This window comes from Panicum virgatum, chromosome 6N, assembly GCF_016808335.1.
Source record: "Panicum virgatum strain AP13 chromosome 6N, P.virgatum_v5, whole genome shotgun sequence".
Taxonomy (NCBI): domain Eukaryota; kingdom Viridiplantae; phylum Streptophyta; class Magnoliopsida; order Poales; family Poaceae; genus Panicum; species Panicum virgatum.
Genome location: NC_053150.1, coordinates 8,496,792 through 8,518,736, shown reverse-complemented (window position 1 = coordinate 8,518,736; position 21,945 = coordinate 8,496,792). Strand labels below are relative to the sequence as shown.

The 21,945-nt window shown below is 49.8% G+C and overlaps 2 protein-coding genes and 1 pseudogene across 2 annotated transcripts; 1 reads left to right on the top strand and 2 right to left on the bottom strand.

The window, feature by feature from the left end:
• Nucleotides 1-2,267: 2,267 nt before the first annotated feature.
• LOC120677879 lies at nucleotides 2,268-4,293 on the bottom strand (annotated as a pseudogene).
• Nucleotides 4,294-5,561: 1,268 nt separating this feature from the next.
• Nucleotides 5,562-17,633, bottom strand: LOC120677706 (LRR receptor kinase BAK1-like). Its single transcript, XM_039958874.1, has 11 exons — nucleotides 17,357-17,633; nucleotides 15,621-15,753; nucleotides 15,465-15,536; nucleotides 14,876-15,019; nucleotides 14,098-14,169; nucleotides 13,931-14,002; nucleotides 13,740-13,849; nucleotides 8,062-8,196; nucleotides 7,643-7,984; nucleotides 7,132-7,526; nucleotides 5,562-6,351 (listed from the first exon to the last, which is right to left on the bottom strand). The coding sequence occupies exons 1-11, from the start codon at nucleotides 17,457-17,459 to the stop codon at nucleotides 6,037-6,039; spliced, it is 1,893 nt and encodes a 630-aa protein (XP_039814808.1). The 5' UTR covers nucleotides 17,460-17,633; the 3' UTR covers nucleotides 5,562-6,036.
• Nucleotides 17,634-20,271: 2,638 nt separating this feature from the next.
• LOC120677878 (serine/arginine repetitive matrix protein 3-like) lies at nucleotides 20,272-20,940 on the top strand. Its single transcript, XM_039959075.1, has one exon. It carries the CDS (start codon nucleotides 20,272-20,274, stop codon nucleotides 20,938-20,940), a length of 669 nt encoding a protein of 222 aa, XP_039815009.1.
• The last annotated feature ends 1,005 nt before the right edge of the window (nucleotides 20,941-21,945 follow it).

The following is a 21,945-nucleotide window of genomic DNA, read 5'->3' as shown; positions in this document are numbered from 1 at the left end:
AAGAGCGTAAAGATCAAATCCTTAGTCCTTAGCACAAGCTTTGTGAGTGTTAGTGTAAGGTTAGCTCTTGAGTGAGTGATCAAGCAAAGTTTAGATCCTTGTGCTGTGGTTCTAAATTGAACCAACATTGTATCTTGGTGCGCCGGCCTCCTTGGAGCCTTGGTGGCTCGCCGGCAAGTCAACGACCCTCCGTCTTGGTGTGGAGCGGCGTCGACGATATTGTGCGGGGGACGGAGACCCCTTTTTGTGGGCAATCTCTCTTAGTGAAGATCCGGATCAAGGTGACCGTGATTGTATTCACGAAAGAGACTTGATTACCGGGAAGCGATACTTTTCGTGAGTGCTTCAACAACGTGGACGTAGGAGCGTCTTTGTGGCAAACCGAACCACGGGATATATCCTCGTATCGAGAGTTCGCTTCCTATCATCCCTCTCCTTTAGCTTCCGTATTTCATATTGCAACTTGTGTGCCTTTACTTTCTTAGTGTAGTATCTTGCTATAATTGGCTATAGGTTGCAAAACTCTTTTGGGATGAGGGTTTCACACTAAGGTGAACCATAGTTGCACATCTAGATAGCTTGATTTAGTTTAAGTTTTGTGCAAACTAGTTGGAGCCATATGTTAAGTTTAGGTTTTAGAGTGCCTAATTCACCCCCTCCCCCTCTTAGGCTAGAGCACCCGATCGCTATCACATATGACATGAGAATGCAAATATAACATACAACAACAACTTAACAAGTACCGAGTATAAACACTACTAATTTGTACCATTTATACTTAACATTCCTAATGCAACCCGGAATATCCGGAATATCCGGATTTTCCGAAGTATTCGGGTTAATACCCGGAGTATCCGGGTTTCTCATAGTTTTCGCCCCCAAAACTGAATTTCTGATTTCGGCAAAACTGACCCACAAAAATCAAAACCCTTCTAGACCCTAATAGAGTGACTCATATGGAGATGATTCACCCAAAAGAAATCACTCAAAACCTCCCAAAACCACCAAATCGGCTAGCCCTAGCTTTTAGTACCTTGAGCTCACCTTTCTTGCCCTAATAACTTGAAAACAAAGCCACCCCAAGGTGGAACACATAGGGAAGCGAGTCTTTCACGATGATTTGAGGCTCCCTTGGCCTTGAGATGGATTTGGGATGGAAGATTTGGAAGTTAGGGCTAAGAGGAGAGGGAGAGCTCGTGGGGGAGTGAGGAAAGAGAGTGGCTGATGTTTTAACATTTGGAAATAGTAAAAAGGACCAAGGCACGTGATATAAAACTTCAGGTCCGGACTATTCGGAAGAAAATCCGGAGTATCCGGGTAAATCCGGAATTTCCGGGTTCAAACCCGGAGTATCCGGGTTCCTCTGGCTCCAGAATTTGAAATCGAGTTTTGAGTCGATTTGATTCGTTTTGAAAATTTGTTCAAACATCAAAATTGAGTCATTTGACAACCCCCAACTATATTTTTTTAGCTAAAAACTCTTCTTTCCATGTTCCTACCTTTTAATATTATTTGATTTCAAAAATGACGCGAACCTTTATTTAGAAATCATTTTAAAAGAGATTTTCTCATTTCACAGGTTAAATTGCTAGCAAGAATTTCTTTAGTGGTTTTGTTCAGGCAGGTTTAGTGCTAATAATCATATTAACCATGGAATTAACTTTGTAGTTACGGTGATTAACACCTGGGGTGTTACATGCAGCAGGGAAGGGCTGGAAGAACTCAGTCACACAGCCAGATGGGCAGAGAGATAAACTGTCCTATTGTCTAGCTAGCTTGCTTTCCTCCAATACCTTGCATTTGGATAAACTGCCTCGTCTATGCTCAAAACCTTTTCAGCCCACCGCGTGTTCAGAACATGGGCTTCCACTGGGATCCTACAAGAAAGAGACAGAATATGTGTGAACTCCCAGATGAACTATTCCCTCCACTTGATTATAACCACAACAATGAATTCAATAAGTGAAACAGTGCAGTATGTAGGCAAAGCTTCTCCCAGTTTGCTAATTATGACCTGACAAGATTCCTCAAAAAAAAATGACCCCACAATATCATAACAGAAAAGGTCCAAACAATCCCCAGTTGGCAGTTGAACAAAAATATGATCAAAGAGAATATTCAGGGCTGGAACTAGAAGAGACTGGATAGCATGGTTAAATCACTGTTGTTAAGCTTTACATGATGTGTTTGTGTAACAGCAAATGAGGTTTCTAAAATATGTCATGAGCCTCAAGTTACAATCATGTCAGATCACGTTTCTGCTCCATCTATCCAATACGACTTTTGCCAATCTGTGGACAGGGAAAAAAAATACACTGCACAAAATACTGGCAGATAATTACAAAAGGCTTAGAAATTGCCATGGCTATGGGTGACAGAATACAACCATCAAGGATGGAGAATACACGAGCTTTTATATTCTGATGGCATGCAACTCTCGGTTTGTCATCTGGGACTTCATCAGAGCTACTGATCCCAGAAGATTCATCAGAAGACCAATCACTTGGTGTTTGTTCCTGGTCACGAACCTCGATCTTCACTGTTGCACCATCTGAGTCAATAACTGAAGGAAATGACTTCTGTGTTTGATCTTGTAGGCTTCCGTGTTCCTTTCCCCTCCATACAAAATTTGCTCCTTGTCAAAAGAAACAAGAATGCAGGGAACAAGATCCTGCACAGAAACAAGAGAGTGGCAAGTATACTATATTATATATCATCTTCAAATCACATACAGAATTTTAATTAAAAAAACATATGCTAAACTCACCCTGAGCTTGACTCCAATCTTCCTATAATCACTTTTTGGCAATCCTTTACAATCTATTCGGACCAGTTCATCGGTCAAAAAGGCATCCCGGACCATTGGCACGAGACTAGCATAATATCCATTCTTGGCTGTGAAATAAGAGCTGTTTAGTCATCCAATTATTACGACCTGTATATCTAAGCGGAGAAGGGGGTGCAAAACTACCAAGCTTCGTCAAAACAGGAACATGTAGGCCCTTCTTCCTCATTTGCTTTGTTTCCTCAACTGTCAACCCTTCTATCGTTGTTCTGATTAGCCTTGGGTAGATAGGTTCAGCAGGTTTCCATAGCATCAATGGAATAACAGGTCTTTTCTTTGGATTATAATGCCTACCCCTGTACAGTATCAACTGGCCACCATGCCTGTGGATGATCAGGCCACCAGTTTTATCCTGGACAAGAAGTAGCCATAGTCATGCTTCTGCTAGAAAATTCAAATGTTGTGACAAGTGACATAGAACAAGAAACTCCTAAAATGTTTGTAAATACACTTCATATAGTCGTTGCAACTGAAAGTTTGAGTGCTATGTTTTCTTGGGAGACTAGAGACATGTAGCTACCTCAAGCTGATGACACACATTTTGCATATCAACCGTCGGCACACCAAGGCATTTCACCCTGATGGCCTCGCAGCTCTTCCAGTTGTTGTGAACGTCATTTAGCATGTTGTGAGTAAGCCCATCTCTCCCTACAACAAATCAACCAATGAAGGATCTCAATTCATCACGATAGTTTGAAACGTACCCCCCCCCCCCCCCCCCCCCCCATTGGCAGATTCGCTGCCGCTGTTGCTCAGCGTAACAATCACCAAATCCTACCAAGGTTGATCTGGCGCTTGGTGCGGTTCTTCTGGCACTTCTCGACCAAGAAGGCGCGCTCCGCGGGGGTGAGCGGCTCTCCCAGCACGCGCTCCCGCTCCCGCCGGCGCGCCTCCTCCAGGCCCTTCTCGGCGTCGGGGAGGGGGTCCTCGGCCGCGACGTCGCGGAGCGTGGCGTCGACGGCGGGCGCGCAGAGGCCCGTCCAGGGCCGGTCGAGCCGCCCGGGCCCGAAGGGGGAGTACTTGGGCTCGCGGAGCCCGATAGGCTTGGAGGCCGGGGTGCTCTCGGTGTAGCTGAAGCGGAAGTCGAAGGGGAGGTCCGAGCGCGCGGGCGGGCGGCCACCGCGGTCCAGCAAGGACGGCGGGCGGTAGGGGGGCTTCTTGGCGCGGCGCTTCTTCGCGGCGGCGGAGTCGGCCGCGGCGGCGCGGGGCGGCTCTCGCGGGGACGGAGTCAGGGAGGCCGGGGGGGGGGGGGGGGCAACGAAACCGTACCGATCGAGGAGGCGGGAGAGGTGCCGGCGGGGCGGGAGGCGGGGAGGTGCGCGCGCGCGGCGGAGGAGGCCGGGGAGGAGGAGCATGAGGCGGCGGCGGCGGCGGCGGGACGGTCGGCTCACTGGCTGAAGGGCTGTGGCTGGGCCGGGAGACGGCCGGCGGCCCGGCGGCGGTGGGGGAGCAAGTGCAACAAATTGATTTTCTCCTTTCTCTTTTCCACTTTTCAGCCATAAAAAAAATTAGGAGAAAAAATTTAGTTCCAATAAATTGATTTTCTTTTTTCCTCTTTTCCCCTCTATTTCCCTCCCCTCTCTCCTTTTTAAAGGGGAATTCCACATTCTTCTTTTCCTTCTCCCTTTATATCCATTCTTTCCTAGCCACACGATCCATATGCATGAGAAGATCCTAGCCACTCATGAATTAAAAAAGAAAGAGAAAAATCAGGCCCGCTGGGCTGGCCAGCTCCAGCCAGCCCAGCCGCCGGTGCTGGTTGCTTCTACGAGACAAATTACTGTAGCCCCAGCTAGCTACAGTAAATCAGCCATGGCTGATCAGTGCAGCCGAACAGGCTGTCAATCTGTTGGAGTACATCTCCCCAATAAATTAAAATTGTGATGGGGGATTACCTTATAAGATGAGAAAGGGAAAAGGGAAAAATCAAACTGTTGGAGTTGCTCAGATTGATTTTTCCGTTTCCCATTTCTCATCTTATAGGGAAATACCCATCACAATTTTAGCTTATTGGGGAGATGTGCTCCAACAGATTGATTTATTTCATTTCCCTTTTAATTCATGAGTGGCTAGGATTTTCTCGTGGACGTGGATCTTGTGGCTAGGAAAGAATGGATAGAAAGGGAGAAGGTGGAATTCCCTTTAAAAAGGAGAGAGAGGAGCGAAATTAAGAAGAAAGGGAAAATGGGAAAAGAGAAAATCAATCCGTTGGAGCTAAAAAGTGAAAAAAGAAAAGGAAAAAATCAATTTGATGGAGTTTCTCTAAGAGGCGCCTGCTATGGCACCTATGGGGTTTTGGAGACGGGAGATCTCGTCCGTACAATTGAGGACTGCATAGATGACGAACGGTCCAATTCGATCGTTCATGCTTGGATTGGCTCCACTGAGATCTGAAGCCTGCCAGTGAGGGTTGCATTGATCTTGCAACATTCCTGTGAGGGCTGTGTGCACGAGTTTTATGACATTTTGTTGAGATAAGAGGAGAAAACAACAATTAAGAGAAGGAGAAAGTATTGTTTGTCCATGTGTTCATAGCCTAATTTCTGAGCACCAAAAAGGAATACAAGAAATCTCATATGTACAGTTTCATCCGGGCCTCTACAGTTCACCAGTTTACTGGTGAAGTGCTTGCAATTCTATCACGATATAGAATCTGCTTTTCCATCTCTCAATTAGCTCTGGAGATTACTGCAACAATCAGTGCTAACATTTCAGGTTAACCTCGCCAGCCAGAACAAGTCCGATTACAAAGATAGGCACGGTTATATCATCCATCATCCGATCCTTGTAAAGGAGGGGGGATACAAAATGATTGCAGTTCCAAACTTACATCTGATTTGATACAGAATAGTTAGACGTAACTGTCAGTACAATTAATTTATCACAGACCCAGAAGACCGCCGAAGCACCTCGGCTCACCGCCTCACCCTACCTTGTTTACAAATACAGGAGCTCTGGCGCGTTCAGCAACTGCACATGACACTAGCTCCTGGAGTTCTGCTGCCCACAGCTTATAAGATAATAAGATGTCTATGGCGATGCATAGGCAGTACCAGTCAAGGGCACCTCGTGGCTGACCATATCTTCACCCACTGGTTGCGGTTGGTATGAACAAATGGGGATTCGGCTAGGATGATTGATACACATCGCTATTACCCTTACAAAATACTTGAATTAGTGGCAGGTCATGATCACCTCGGCCCTGACAGCTCGACTGCGTGGAGGTTGTCGGTCGAGTCAAGGATCCACTCCGAAGTTCGATGAGGGCCTAGCTCAACCTCCTGCCGTACTACTTCTACCTTCTGCCACTCCTCCCATCTCTCGGCAAGGCCGTCGCCTTCGAGCATCCTCACCACCTCCGACATCTTGGGTCGCTCCATAGGGGAGCTCTGCGTGCAGAGGAGTGCGACCTGGATCAGAGATTCCACCTCAACATCAATGTAGTTGTGCTGTAGATCTTCATCAACCAGACTCTCCAGTCTCTTCTCCTTGAGCAACCCCTTGACCTGCACAAAGCACATTAACTCTCTATTAGCCTGCCAGTCAAAACTGGTGTTTTATCACAACAATAAAACATAAACTCTAGTACTAGCTACAGCGGTATGTTAACAAATACTCCCTCTATAAGAAATTATAGGTCGTTTTGGCTTTTCTGGATATATAATTTTTACTATGTATCTACACATAATGTATATCTAGGTGCATAGCAAAAACTACGTATCTAGAAAAGCCAAAACAACTTAGGCCTGTTTGTTTGAGCTGCAGCTTTTGGAGCTTTTCTGAAAAGCTACTGCTGGCTTTTTGCTTCTGAAAAGCCAATAATAGCTTTCAGATGATGCTTTTAACTTTTTGGATTCAAAAAACTACAGGAAGCTCAAAAAACTGAGCTTTTCAGCTTTACATATAAACTGAGCTTATGGCTTTCCAGCGCGAGAAGAAGTCATTTGTTTGAGCTTCTGGCTTTTCACACTGAAAAGCTGCCCAGAAGGTCAAACAAACAGGTTTTATAATTTGGAACGGGGGAGTAGAAGAATGTTACAGATACATGCTACCATACCATATGACAAGTTTAGTTTAGCTGTAAACCATGCACCAATTCAGAAACAATATCTTCTTTTTAGACTCTAATGAAGCTCCATCTATTATTGATGTGGTGATTAACAATTTCCATTATAATAGTACAGAAAAAAAAAGTGAGCATCTAAACCCAGCACAGCATCAAGCTGCAAAACGGCATCGTTATCTTCATTGCAATTTAAACTGGAGAAATGGCATTGATAACTTACCCAATCAAGCAGCATGACATCGTCATCATTGGCAAGGCGAGCAAGATCAAAGGCACGTTGTCCTGTAATAAGCTCCAAAAGCATAATTCCGTAACCAAATACATCAGTTTTCTCAGAGGATTTTCCTGTTGAAAGATATTCAGGCGCGATATGGCCAATTGTTCCACGAACTGCCGTAGTTACATGGGTATCCTTGTAATCCATTAGTTTGGCCAAACCAAAATCTCCCACTACAGCTTCAAAGTCTTCATCTAACAAAATATTCGCAGCTTTGACATCACGATGGATAATCTTCGGATCACAATGATCATGTAAATAGGACAGGCCCCTGGCAGAACCCAATGCAATCCTCCTTCGTGTTTGCCAATCTAGTGGAGGTTCTGATTCCGGCCGTTCTACAGAAGTAAACCAAAGAACAAATGCCTTACAGTTCATATTTTTCTTAACAAAGTATAACTAGCTAAGATACACAAATAAAAGACTAACGACTGGGGCAAATAGCAGAAAGTACCTCTTAAACGAGACGCAACACTTCCATTGGCCATGTATGGATACACAAGCAACCTTTCCGTTGGTGTCATACAGAATCCACGAAGACGCAAAAGGTTTCTATGTACAGCCATACTAATCATCTCAACTTCTGTTTGAAATTGCAGTTCCCCACCAGGTGTTCTCTCCTCCTTTAGTCTCTTGACAGCTACTAATGAACCATCTGCCAGCCTTCCTTTGTAGACTTTGCCAAATCCACCTCTTCCAAGAATGTTCTTATTGCTGAAGCCATCCGTTGCAACCTGTAGTTCTCGTAGTGAAAATCTTTTAAGCTGGCCAAGATGCACCTCTGGATCTTCCTCAGCTGCCACATTCAAAATCTCAATTAAATTGATTCAATGTTGTTCCCAAGTAATTGTCTTGCTGCTGTTGAATGCTTACCAGGTACATCAAAGAAGTGCTCTTGTGGTTCCCTGCGCCGCCAATATGCAAAACCAATTGCAGGAATAGCAAATAGCAAGGCCGCACCAGCAGCCACTCCACCAGCAATGGCTCCAGTACTGGAGGAACTACTTCCTACACAAAATAAGTAGTCAGAAGCAAAACTAATATTCCACAACCTAGATTACGGCCATGCCAATGCATGATCGGTAAAACGAAGGAAACAGGCTAGGTATGGATTTGCGCTGCACTGTTGCATACTCTATCGCACGGTCTGTTAGTCAGTTAGCGAGTCGTTAGAGAATAAAGGGCCCTTGCATGGGCGCGTCGAGTCGTGGGCGTTGCCCGGTCTTTTCTCCTTGCATGTAGTTGCACGACGCCGCCTGGATCTCGCTCGTGGGATGGCACGAGCCGGTAGGAGATCGTGGTCGCGATCAAGCCTTGTAATGTTATTTAAACTGTTGAATAGAGTCAAGAAAAGCTGCTACTTCCGCAGCACCAAAAACCACTCGCACTCGTTCTCTCTCTCGTACTTGCTCCGCTTTCGTCGCCGGCGATCCGACGCCCGGCGAACTACAACATTTGGCATCAGAGCCAAGTTCCCACCGACGCCGAACATGTCGCGCAGCTCCGCGCCGGATCTCCAGCCGGGCCACACGCCGTCTCCACCGCGCCGCTTCCGCCGCCGTTCGCCATCGCCGCCGCCACGACGTCCGCGCCACCGAGCCGGCACCGTCACCGAGCGCGTCATCGAGAAGTCGACCTCAACTGTGGTCTACCCGGTCCTCGGCCGCAACGACTACACCGACTGGTCACTTGTCATGAAGGTGAACCTCCAGGCGGCGGAGCTGTGGGACGTCATCGAGTCCGGCGACGGCGACTTCCCTACCGACCGCAAAGCCCTGGCCGCGCTCCTCCGAGCTGTGCCTCAGGAGATGAGGGCGGGGCTGGCCGTCAAGAGGACTGCGCGCGAGGCGTGGGACGCGATCCGTTTGATGCGGATGGGCGCCGATCGGGTCAAGGAGGCAAACGCCGAGAAGCTCAGGCAGGACTTCGCCGACATCACGTTCAAACCCGGTGAGCTTGTAGAAGATTTCGCCTTGCGCATTAACACCTTGGCAAATGAACTGCGAGTTCTCGGGGATCCCGTGACGGAGAAGGAGGTGGTGAAGAAGATGCTGCATGAAGTGCCGGAGAGACTGGAGAGCGTGGCGATCTCCATGGAAACCCTCCTCGACTTGAACTCTCTGTCGTTGGAGGAAGCCACTGGACACCTGCGCGCCGTCGAGCGTCGCAAGAAGGTGTCTGGTGGGAAGGATGGCGCCGGCCGCCTGCTTCTCACGGAGGAAGAGTGGACCGTTCGCATGAAGAAACGCGACGGCAGCAGCTCTAGCGCGGGATCTGGTGGCCGCGAGAGCCGGAACGGTGGCAAGCCGCCGCGCGGGCGCGGTCATGACGGCGGCAAGGCGTCCGCGTCCAGGGTGGGCCCGACGGACATCTGCGACTATTGCGGGAAGAAGGGCCATTGGGCTGCTGAATGCCGCAAGAAGCGTGATCAGGCCCAGGCGTTTGTGGCCCAAGAGGAAGAGGAGGACCAGGCGCTGCTGATGGCTCATGCCGTCGTCCTCCACACCAATTTCCCCTCGTGTGCCCAGGCTCCGCCGCCGCCGCCGCCCGAGCGTGTCGTCTGCTCCTATTGCGGGAAACAGGGCCACTCGGTCGCTGATTGCCACAAGCGAAGGGGCACGGATCTGCCCCCTAGTGCTCAGGCTCCACCACCGCCGCCGTCGGAGCGCGGCGTCGTCGTCAACGAGCAGGAGGTCCACGCAGATCTGGGGCCCAGGGAGGAGGGAGATGATCACCTCTGGGTCCTGGACACTGGAGCCACTAATCACATGACCGGGTGCCGCCACGCCTTCGCCGAGCTTGACTCCAAGGTGTGCGGCAACGTCCGGTTCGGCGACGGCTCCGTGGTGGAGATCGAGGGGCGCGGTTCCATTGTGTTTGTTTGCAAGAACGGAGAGCACCGAGCACTGACGGGAGTCTACTACATCCCCAAGCTCAAGGCGAACATCATCAGTCTCGGTCAGTTGGAGGAGACGGGCTGCCGCGTCGTCCTCGATTCCGGGGTGCTGACCATCCACGACCCCAACCATCGCCTTCTTGCCAAGGTGACCAGGAGTCCAGCGCGCCTCTACCACCTCCGTCTCAACATTGGGCGGCCTGTGTGCCTCTCCGCACGCGCCTCCGAGCAGGCGTGGCTCTGGCATGCGCGGTTTGGCCACCTCAGCTTCAGCTCTCTGAAGAGGATGGCGGCGCAACAGATGGTGCGCGGCCTGCCACTCCTGGATCAGGTGGACCAGGTGTGCGATGGGTGCCTCATTGGCAAGCAGCGGCGCGCATCGTTCCCGGCGCAGGCGAAGTATAGAGCAAAGCACGCCATCGACCTTGTGCACGGCGACCTCTGCGGCCCGGTCACCCCGGCCACCCCAAGTGGTAACAAATACTTCCTGCTCCTTGTTGATGACATGAGCCGGTTCATGTGGCTGCGCATGCTCTCGAGCAAAGATGAAGCCCCTACTGCCATCAAGAACTTCAAGGCAGCTGTGGAGGTGGAGACTGGGCGCCGGCTGAAGACGCTCCGCACCGACCGTGGGGGGGAGTTCACGTCCGTAGAGTTTGGGCAGTACTGCGCCGAGCACGGCGTCGAACGCCACCTCACCGCTCCCTACTCTCCCCAACAGAATGGGGTAGTGGAGCGGCGCAACCAGAGCATCCTCTCCATGGCGCGCTGCATGCTGAAGACCAAGGGCCTGCCGGGGTACTTCTGGGGTGAGGCGGTGTCCACCGCTGTCTTCATCCTCAACAGGGCGCCCACGCGCGCGCTCGACGGCAAGACACCCTATGAAGCCTGGCATGGCGAGCGGCCGGCGGTGCACTTCCTCCGCACGTTCGGCTGCATCGCACATGTCAAGATCACACGCCCCAACCTGAAGAAGCTGGACGACCGAAGCCAGAAGACGATCCTCGTCGGCTACGAGCCTGGCTCCAAGGCCTACCGGTGCTACAACCCCGTCAGCCGCCGCGTCATCATCAGCCGTGACGTCGTCTTCGACGAAGCAGCTCAATGGAGCTGGGGTGGTGAAGCTGGGGAGTCCTCTGTGGACGACGAGCCCTTCACCGTCGAGCACATCACCGAGACCACGACGACTACCACTGCGCCAGCAGCGACACCGTCTCCGTCTCCCGCGCATGCATCGTCGTCTGCGTCAGCCTCTCCCTCAACACAGCACACGCCACCGGCTGCTGCGCCGCATGGAGGTTCTCCGGCACCAACAATCTCCCCGGCACCTCCTGCAGTGCAGCTGGCCACGCCACCAACTGAGGTACTCGACGATGATCTTGATGCAGAGCAAGACGACGACATTCCGCTTCGGTTCCGCACCGTCGACAACATCTTGGGCGACGCGTCTGTTCCCGGCCTGGCACACCGAGGGTACGACGACGTCCTCAACATCGCCTCTGTTGATGAACCTGCAAGCTTCCGTGAAGCAGAACAGGAGGAGAGCTGGCGCGAGGCAATGCGTGCCGAGATCAAGGCCATCGAGGAGAATCGCACCTGGGAGTTGGTGGAACTCCCCGCCCGACATCGTGCGATCGGCTTGAAGTGGGTGTACAAGATCAAGCGCGACAAGAACGGCAACGTCGTGCGACACAAGGCGCGCCTCGTTGCAAAGGGCTACGTGCAGCAGGCTGGGGTCGACTTCGATGAAGTCTTCGCTCCAGTCGCTCGACTGGAGTCCGTGCGCACCATGCTGGCTCTGGCGGTGCACCAGAGGTGGGAGGTCCACCACATGGACGTCAAGAGCGCGTTCTTGAACGGGGACCTCAAGGAAGAAGTCTACGTCGCACAACCGCCTGGCTTCGTCATCTCCGGGAGCGAGAACAAGGTTCTACGCCTTCGCAAGGCGCTGTACGGTCTTCGTCAAGCACCCAGGGCTTGGAATGCCAAGCTCGACGACACCTTAGTGTCCCTTGGTTTCCAGAGGAGCGGCGCTGAACATGGTGTTTACACGCGCAGCAGGGCAGACCGTCGGCTGATCGTTGGCGTCTACGTCGACGACTTGATCATCACCGGTGCCAGCGGGGACGACGTTGTCACGTTCAAGCAGGAGATGAAGATGAAGTTCCAGATGAGTGATCTTGGCCTTCTCTCCTATTATCTTGGAATCGAGGTCAAACAGGGAGCCGATGGCATCTTCCTGTGTCAATCGGGCTATGCTGGCAAGGTGCTCGAGCGCTGTGGGCTGGCGTCGTGTAACGCCAGTGCTACGCCCATGGAGAGCCGTCTCAAGCTCAGCAAGTCAAACCCAGAAGAGAAGGTGAATGCCACGGAGTTCAGAAGGGTCATTGGCGCCTTGCGCTACCTGCTCCATACTCGGCCAGACCTTGCTTTCTCGGTTGGGTACCTGAGCAGGTTCATGGAAGATCCTCGCGAAGATCATCTCACTAGCGTGAAGCGTGTGCTAAGATATGTTGCAGGCACACGGGGTTATGGACTCCACTATACCAGGCAGGAAGAAGAGAAGCCCAAGTTGGTCGGGTTCAGTGACGCTGATCTGGCCGGCGATGTTGATACGCGCAAGAGCACCAGCGGCATCATCTACTTCCTCGCCGGCAACCCCATCACCTGGCAGTCGTCCAAGCAAAAGGTTGTGGCCTTATCTTCGTGTGAATCGGAGTATATCGCTGCATCTGCTGCGGCTTGTCAGGGAGTGTGGCTCGCTAGACTCCTGGCCGATATGATTGGGGGGGAGTTTGGCGCGCCAGAGCTCTTGGTGGACAACCAGTCTGCCATAGCTCTCAGCAGGAACCCCGTCTTCCACGACCGGAGCAAGCACATTGATGTTCGTTACCATTTCATTCGGGAGTGTGTTGATGAGGGCCGGATTGTCCTCAGTTACACGGAGACAGAGCAGCAGCTGGCTGATATCCTCACTAAGGCGCTCGGGCGTGTTCGTTTTCAGAAGCTGCGGGACATGATCGGCGTTCAAGTTCCAGGTGACCGTGCTAAAGATTAGGGGGGAGAAATGTTGCATACTCTATCGCACGGTCTGTTAGTCAGTTAGCGAGTCGTTAGAGAATAAAGGGCCCTTGCATGGGCGCGTCGAGTCGTGGGCGTTGCCCGGTCTTTTCTCCTTGCATGTAGTTGCACGACGCCGCCTGGATCTCGCTCGTGGGATGGCACGAGCCGGTAGGAGATCGTGGTCGCGATCAAGCCTTGTAATGTTATTTAAACTGTTGAATAGAGTCAAGAAAAGCTGCTACTTCCGCAGCACCAAAAACCACTCGCACTCGTTCTCTCTCTCGCACTTGCTCCGCTTTCGTCGCCGGCGATCCGACGCCCGGCGAACTACAACATGCACCAAACAAGACATTCTCATAGTTACAATTGTAAAGGCATTGCTTCCAACCACATTTTTTTGTACTTAAGTTTTCATGGAAAAGTGTAGTTGTTCCCTTTTTTTATGCCTTGACTAAAAAATGCATCAGTATAGATAGTGCTCACCAGCCCACAGCACTATACTTGTTTATGGTGTTGATAGTATGTCATTGACATGAAAGAGCAAAGTATGAACAAAAGATATACTTTACATGACTAAATCTCAATAAATCACCTGGTTGCACAGGAGTTGGAGGGTTGTATGGAGGAGGTGGAGAAAAGGGAGGAGCGCCAGGACAAGGTTTCGTGGTGCCAGGACCACATAAGTTAGGGTTGTTCGCAAAACTGAAAAAAGGTCCAAGTATGAATAGGAGAAGCATCAAGGCTTTAAAAATATGAAATTGTCAACCAAAATTCTAGCTTTACCTGATAGGTGTGAATAAAGAAAATGAACCAGTTGATGGAACTTCTCCAGACAAATTATTATTTGACAGATCCCTGTAATTCAAGAGAAACAATTAATTTCCGTCGCAAATTTATTTACTAATTAAAACCATAGAAAGGAAGTGTGTGACTGAGAAACAAATGCTTACAGAACTTGGAGGGCAGTGATAGCAGTTAATGATTTTGGTATTGGACCCAAAAGGCTGTTGTTATTAAGTCGCCTATTCCAACACAAAAAGTAAAAGATGTGCAAAATCAGTGACATCCACAGACATTATCATATAAGTATTAAGTAATGAAATAAATATGATGAATAGTGTCATAAAAACAATAAAATAAATATGATGAAGATAACTTAGAAATTGTTATAATTTAAAAGGTGAAAAACACAACATGGTAAATGCCTTAAAACATCATAACTGAATGTCAAGTAGTAAAACATACATCGCCTAACAAGCGGCAGCATGCCAGCATATAGGTGTATAGCTGTATTGCATAAGCAAGTTCACAGAAGAGACATAAACTAACCTTTTATTCCAAGTGCACATATGTTATGCTTCATTTAAGATGCTAGCTAGTAAACATGTTTAAGTAGGCAAGGGAAAAAAGGGATTGCTAAACAAAACTAATATAACTATAAATAAGACTAGCATCCCTCAATCTAGCATCCCTCAATGTTGCCATGAACAATCAAGACCCAATGAAACTAGGCAGCTGTGTTCTGAACCTGTATTTAATAAAATGCCTGCATTCATCTCTACTACTCAAAAGAATGATTTATTTAACAATGTATTAATCTCTACTGTAGTTAAGGATATACTGAGATAGAGTTCATATGTGCATAGGCTTAATACTCCTACTCTAAACAGATTTTACTCTATAGTGAGTAGAAGTGATAGTCAATGGACCAGTGAAGTGATATCTTACAAGAACCGCAGCTTCAGTAGGTTCCCCAATGAAACAGGTATTGGACCAGTGAAGTTGTTCAAGTATAAATCCAAACTGACCAAGTTTGTGAGATTCCCAAGTTCACTAGGTATAGTGCCGCTGATGTTATTACTGTAGAGCTCCCTGCATAAAAAAGAATTAAAAAAACATGAAGCCAATGATTATTTTCAAAACATAACAAAGCCAAGAGTAACCGAGTTTTATATGGCATGCCATGGTAAATAATTGTTGTGTTAGTGAATGTTACTGTCATCAGAGCCAGTAGTAGCAACAGCATTGACATTTTATATCAAGCCATATGTACTATAAGGCTCGCTATTTAAGGACAGAATATGCCATTAATTTATTTTGCAGGAAGATGCATTGTGTTACCCCATATATTACGCTTAATTGGAGACCAGTCTTTAGTCTAGGACTAGCAGTCTAACCCTACTTTCATCTATGTAACAAGTGTTCTTTATACAACATTCATACCACCATTAGTTAAATATCAAAAGAAAATAGAATCTTCCACCACATGCAAAATCCGTATAGCATTACGAAAACTTAGCAAAGGAATAGAACTTACAGGTACTGCAAATTTTTAAGCTGGCCGAGTTGCGGGACCAAAGTTCCTGATAGTGCAGCATTTCCAAGATCACTGCAAATGAAGAAAAAATGTAAGTACGAAATATAGAACAGATGCAATGACTGATCAAATATAGTGGAGGAAAGGTGAACCTACACTCTGATAACACTGTTGTCGTTATTGCAGGTAACATGAAACCAAGTGCACGGGTTGACCAGAGTTGGATCCCAACTTTGTAGAACATTATTAGGATCATTTAAGTTAGTCCTTAAGCTATGCAGAGCATCACCTGTGAATAGCAGAATGAAAAATGAACAGCTGCCAGATAAAGTTTAATCTGACTAAACCTAGGAGACTAAGTTCTCTTGAAAAATGAACGTTATCTGTCGATAGATTTGCTGGTCGTCTGTTGGTTCAGGTTTAGTAGTTTGCCGCTCTCTGGAGTGTCTTTCATGGGTTCTTTTGTGTATCTGAATCTGCTGTAAAACTAAACTCTCGTTGGATGGTTCTCACCCGGGAAGCCTGGGTGCGTTGCTCTAGCAGCGGCGGTCTCTAGCTTGAAACTCAGGTTATATAGCCTTAGTTCCCTTGTCTGTTTCGTCCCGTCTTAAACTCTTAACTCTCTAATTCCGTTTTCTGAAATGGAATTGGGGGCGAGCCTCGTTTCGAAAAAAAAGAAAAAGTTGAAGTTGTAGCAGCTAATATTCCTTTTAGGATTCAGACTACAAATTATTTTCATTTGAAGGCGAAGAAATTATCCCACATCACTGAGCACAAAATCAGAGCAGCAATATCAACTTGTGGATCATAGTATCAAGTAATAAGCCAATGATTGAAGTTTCAGCTTATCATGGCTTGCATAGTTCTAGAACAACTGAACTATGCAAGCCATAATTCAGAAAGACAGCTGCAGGATCTGCATCGATATAACACTTACCTCCGCACAAACAAAGTATAAGTGAAAGCTAAACATGAGCAACACCCAATGCCCACAAAGCACAAGCCCAAGCATCACTCGAATGAGCACCATCAGCTTGAGCCTAATGGGGACCGAACAAGCAAGCAACGCAAGCAAATCATGTCAAGTCCTAACCAATCCCAACTAAAAACCAAGCCTTAACCGGCCAGCCTCACCCACCACGAAAGCAAATCATACGAGGAAGAGAACATCTCTCCCAGCAGCACAACCAAACACAAAGGCCCACCTGAGAATCGCCAGGCCACCAACTAGAAACACAGGCGTATTCGAAACAACAAGACCACGTCAGGGAGACGTCCTAATCAATCAGACCTACCGACCGGGAACGTAACCACGCTAGCCTGCCCAGACAAATCAGCGCATAGCAAACACGCAGCAGAATCTAGCGAAGCAAATTTAATACGACAGGAGTAAGCAGCACACAGCCGAAACCCCGGAACCCGGGCCGTCTCGGCACTCCAGTGCTCGATAGGGAAAACCAGACAAAAGTCACGCGGCGACAGGAAAAAAAAACAAATGAAATCCAAATCCGAAGGGGGAACGGGAACGAGATGGAACGCCCGAGCAGAACCGACACCGCACTCGAAATTCCAGTCTCGGAGAGTCACGCTGCCAGAAATTTGCAGGAAAAGCAGGACGGATTTGTCCGGCCAGTTGCCAGGCTAGTCATAACGAATTCGAACAAGTCAATTCAAATTTGCTCGGGCGAACCCGCAAACCGCTCCCGCTGGAGTGCCCTGGGCGACCGGAAATAGGCAAACCAACCAAAACCGAGACGGCACTTGGCGGTGGCGGCGGCTGGAGCCGTTGGAAAGCAGAGATGGCGAGCCCCATAAACCCCCACCGGCGACGGAGCAACTCGGGGACGAGGCAAGCGGACGGAGACGGAGAGAGCGAGGGCGCACGCACGCACCTTCCGTGTTGGCGAGCACGCGCGCGCCCGGGTGGAGCAGCAGCTGCAGCAGCAGGAGCGCCCACACCGCCCACCGCCGCCGAGCCCTCGCCGCCGCCGCCATTGCCTGCCTGCGCGACCCTAGATCCCTCCCCGGGCCGCCATTCCCCCCGGATCCGTCGGATCGGGCCGCCCGCAAAGGGACCGGGAGCCGCGCGCCGCGCCGCTGTGGCCTCCCGGGCGATCCCGCCGCCCCGCCCCGCCTCCGAGCTCTCCGAATCGATCCCCCTCTCTCTCTCTCGCTCGCTCCTTTTTTGCTGCGGTTGCGTTGGCTCGCCTGCGTTGCGATACGAGACACGGGTGGTGGGCCGCGGGGCGGAATCCAACGGGATATTTCTTTTTTATTCGGGTTAAGCTCCTCGCTTGCTTTTCTGCTTTGTTTAAGCGGGCGTGGTTTTAGGAGTCAGCTCCTATGAGATTAGCGGAGGGAGGGGAGGCCGGGGAACCGGATCCGCTGCAGTTACCTTCCCTTAGTTGGGCCACTGCCACGTGGGCCCCACACGTGCAGGCCCCACACGCAGTGACTCAACTGCACGGCGGCCAATTGCAGCGGAGCCTCGTCCAGGCCGGGGAGAGGGGCATTGTTTGGTTCGCAAGGATTTTAGCGCGCACCCTTATCAAACAAAGAATCATGGTATATTAAATGAAATTTATTTATAAAATATTTTTAGAAATCAGTGTAATTTTTCGCGACGAATCTAACGGTAATTAATCGATGATTTGCTACAGTGGTGCTATAGTAACCATCCTCTAATCGTGCGATAAAAGATCTCATTAGATTATTCAGAGTTATTAGCACGGGTTCTGAAGTTGGTTTTGTAAATTAGATTTGTTTGACATTGTAATTAGCAGTCAAAGTAACACGACGACAAAAGCAAGAGTTGCGCGGCGGTGTTGGAACGGAGTCAACGGAACGGCCCGTGCAGTGCAGCAGGTGGGGTGAGGAGGGGGATCCCGTGACGACGGGCGAACACCACGCAGCGGAGGCCATCGCTCAGTGCTCACTCCTCGCTGGTCGCTAGTACGACGCTTTCCCTTCACGAAATATCGAGGCTTTTACATGTGTTTTTTTTTCCGATATAGCTTACTCCCCTCAATTTGTTGTTTGTATCCGAGAGCTAAACTTTAACTCATGTTAAGTCAAAAAGAATCTTAATATTTAAGAGTATTAAATGAAGTTTAATTATAAAACTAACTGTAAAATTCTGGATAAACTGCGAGACGAATCTAATAATGTATATTAATACATGATTAGCGGATAGTTACGGTAGAAAATTATAAATTAATCAGGCTCATTAGATTCGTTTTGCGTATCAGTACACATCTACGCAAATATTTTTTTATAAACAAATCTTATTTGATACTCATAAATGCTGAGATTCTTTTTGATGTAATAGGAGCTAAAGTTTAGCCTCTGAAAACAAAACAAATAGAGCCTGGATATCGTGCATCCCACCTTTTGATGGTGGTGAAACAGTACTATATCACTTGGAGAGTGAGTGAAAATAAGACTATGAGCAGATACATGTACGTTTATTTGAATTAAGTGTCATGATGGACGTGGGCATAATTGCGAGCGAGACCTAAATGCAACCATCACGTAGCATCGTGAACTGAAGGTGTTGTTTTGCGACTCAACTTGGTCAAGCATTGAACGATCCGTTCTATGGGCTATTTTCTAGAGTTAGTTGGATCCATGTCACTCCAATTTTTTTGAAATTGGATCTCATGTTGAAAATCATGCCATTGAGTGGCATGATTTTCAACATGACACCCAAATTCACGGAGTTGTGGTGGCATGAATCGAATTTTCCCTATTTTCTACGGTTGATTGAAAGATCGAAAAGCATCACCCACCAGCTTTACTACCGTCCAAAGTTACCGTACTAGAGCAATGCAATGGCAACACCCAAATTTGCGGTGTTTTTAATGCACGGCTCATTCGTCTGATGAGTCGTCTACAAAGCCACGCGATTACGCAAATTAAATTTGAATGGCATAAACCGACAAATCTGACTCTACTCTGCCAGGAGGACATTGAACACGAGCAGACATCCAAGTGATGCCCGGCCGTAGCTTCGAACGTCCGGGGCGCGCGTTGCCGTAACCACACCGCACACCCACCACCGCGGACGGCCCAGGAACGCAACACGTGCGCCGCTCCGCGCCACGGCCGCTGTTTGCTGTTCGGCCCTCCTCTCCTCGCCGGGGCCGGGGGCCGGGGGCCGGGGTCCCCCCAGCTCACTGCCAGTTCCCCTAGTCTCGCCTACTCGCCTCCACGTGGGATCCGGTCAACGGGATCGCTGTCTTTCCGTTCCGCGCAGGCCATCCCAGCTCCGTCCCGTTCCGTTCCGGCTGTAGCCTGTAGTGCGCCCTGATGATCCTCCGTCAGGGTGTGTTTAGTTGTTAAAAAAGTTGGGTTTTTTTTCTACATGACACTCTCAAAACGTTGTTTTGTGCGCTACACACCGAACTCCTTGAAATAGTCTCTAGGACACGCTGAGCGGTGAATTTTGTACGTGGCACACTGGCTCCATTAAACAATTGTTTTGCAACTTGGGAGGTGAGAGAACATGATCCAGAAAGACAAAAATGCCCCTGGATTCCTTGCCTCAGTTGGCTCCGCTCCATTCGCACGGGTGGAGGAACCTGCGACGGATGCCGCCGTCCTTCACGCGGAGCCTGCACGCCTCCGCGACGCCGCAGGCCTTCATGCCAAGCTCGCGCGCCACCCGCCACATCCGCGATGGCGCCAGCCTTCCCGCGAAGCCGGTGCACCCCTGCACGTGCGTCCGTGAGGCCGTCGCCGTTCACGCGGAGCCTGCGCGCCCCCCGCGCGCGTCCGTGACACCTCGGGTCCCCGGCGGAGCTCGAGAATGACGACGGCGGAGGCCATGACGGCACGACGGCCCTCTCCACCGCGCGGTGGAGGAGGCGTCCGCGGCACCAGGGCGGCATCGCGGAATCGCCCGCGCGCGCGCCGACGCGGTGGCCATGGCGGGGCGGCCTCCGCCGACGGCACTCCCACCTCCCTCTCCCGGATTCGGAAGTCCGCCGCGCCGGCGGCAGGGGCCCCTCCTCTCCACCTCGAGCGCGCCGGGCAGGGGCCCATCTCCGGCGGCCTCGAGCTCCTCCGCGCCGAGAAGAGGGCGAGGTCGGGGTCCGCGGCACCGCGGAACCGCCCGCGCGGTGGCCATGGCGGGGCGGGCTCCGCCGGTGGCCCTCCCACCTCCCTCTCCCGGATTCGGAGGTCCGCCGCGCCGGTGGCAGGGGCCCCTCTCCGGCGGCTTCGAGCTCCGCTGTGTCGGGGAGAGGACGTGCCCGCCCGCCGCCGGCCGCGCCCTGCCCCGCCGCCGGTCATGCCCCGCCGTGGCCCCTCGACATGCCCCGCCGTGGCCTCGGTGTCGTGGACGGGCGACGGTGCGGACGGAGGGGCGGCGGACGCGCTCTCAGCGGGGTGCCGCCGTCGCGGGTCCGGGGGGCGGGGGCGCGTCGCGGGTAGGGGGGCGGGGAGGGCGCGGCGAATGGATAGAGTGAGGAGATAAGGCTGTGGGGGGTATTTTGGTCCTTTTACCCGGCCTTCTCTCACCTCCCAGGCTGTAAAAAATTTATTTAAGGGGCCAATGTGCATCGCACAAAAACACAAATTCAGGATGTCCTGCCGACTATTTCAAGGAGTTCGGTGTGCAGCGCACAAATCATCATTTTGAGAGTGTCCGGTAGACAAAAAAAACCCAAAAAAGTTTGGGTTTTGGTACTATAGCACATTTCGTTGTTATTTGATAAATAATATCCAATTATAGACTAATTAGGCTTAAAAAATTCGTCTCGTGGTAATCAGCTAGACTGTGTAATTAGTTATTTTTTTCAACTGCATTTAATATTTCATATATGTGTCCGAAGATTCGATGTGACGGGTACTGTGTGAATTTTTTTGAAAACTAAACGGGGCCTCAGTTTCATTATGCTTACAGTATTTAGCAGCTAAAATTAGTACTAACTTATTCAAACGTAGAGTATCTATAATACCTATAAAGTTAGTCCCCACTAAGAGTCATTAATTCTATTTCTCTCAACATGCAAGCTATCCACATCATCATCCACTAGAACCTTCTATTTATGCCTTATATCAATTTTCTGTGCACAACCACAAGTCACTATTGTAGGCCATCAATTCTAGTGCAAATAATTCCACCACAACAAACATTCCTGAAAGGAGCTGAAGAAAACCAAAGGCCGTGACTGCAATACGAAGAAACCCAAAGATCATCCCTCCAATCGAGTTTAAATAACTCCAGTCCACCTCCGGCATGCCCTCTTCGGTAACACCGCTGCCGTGCTGCAGGACTGCAACCTCCATGCCCGCCGTCTGCTCCCCAGCCAGAGCAGCATCTAGGAAAAAAAGAGATGAAATATCTTTGGTGGTGTTTACGCTCATCCTCAAAGTGTTTGGTTTTCAATCTCTTTTTTTATGATTTTCTGATGGGGAGGAAAAGAGGTGGATAAAGAATAATATAATAATAAGAATACAAAGATATGGATTAAAGGGA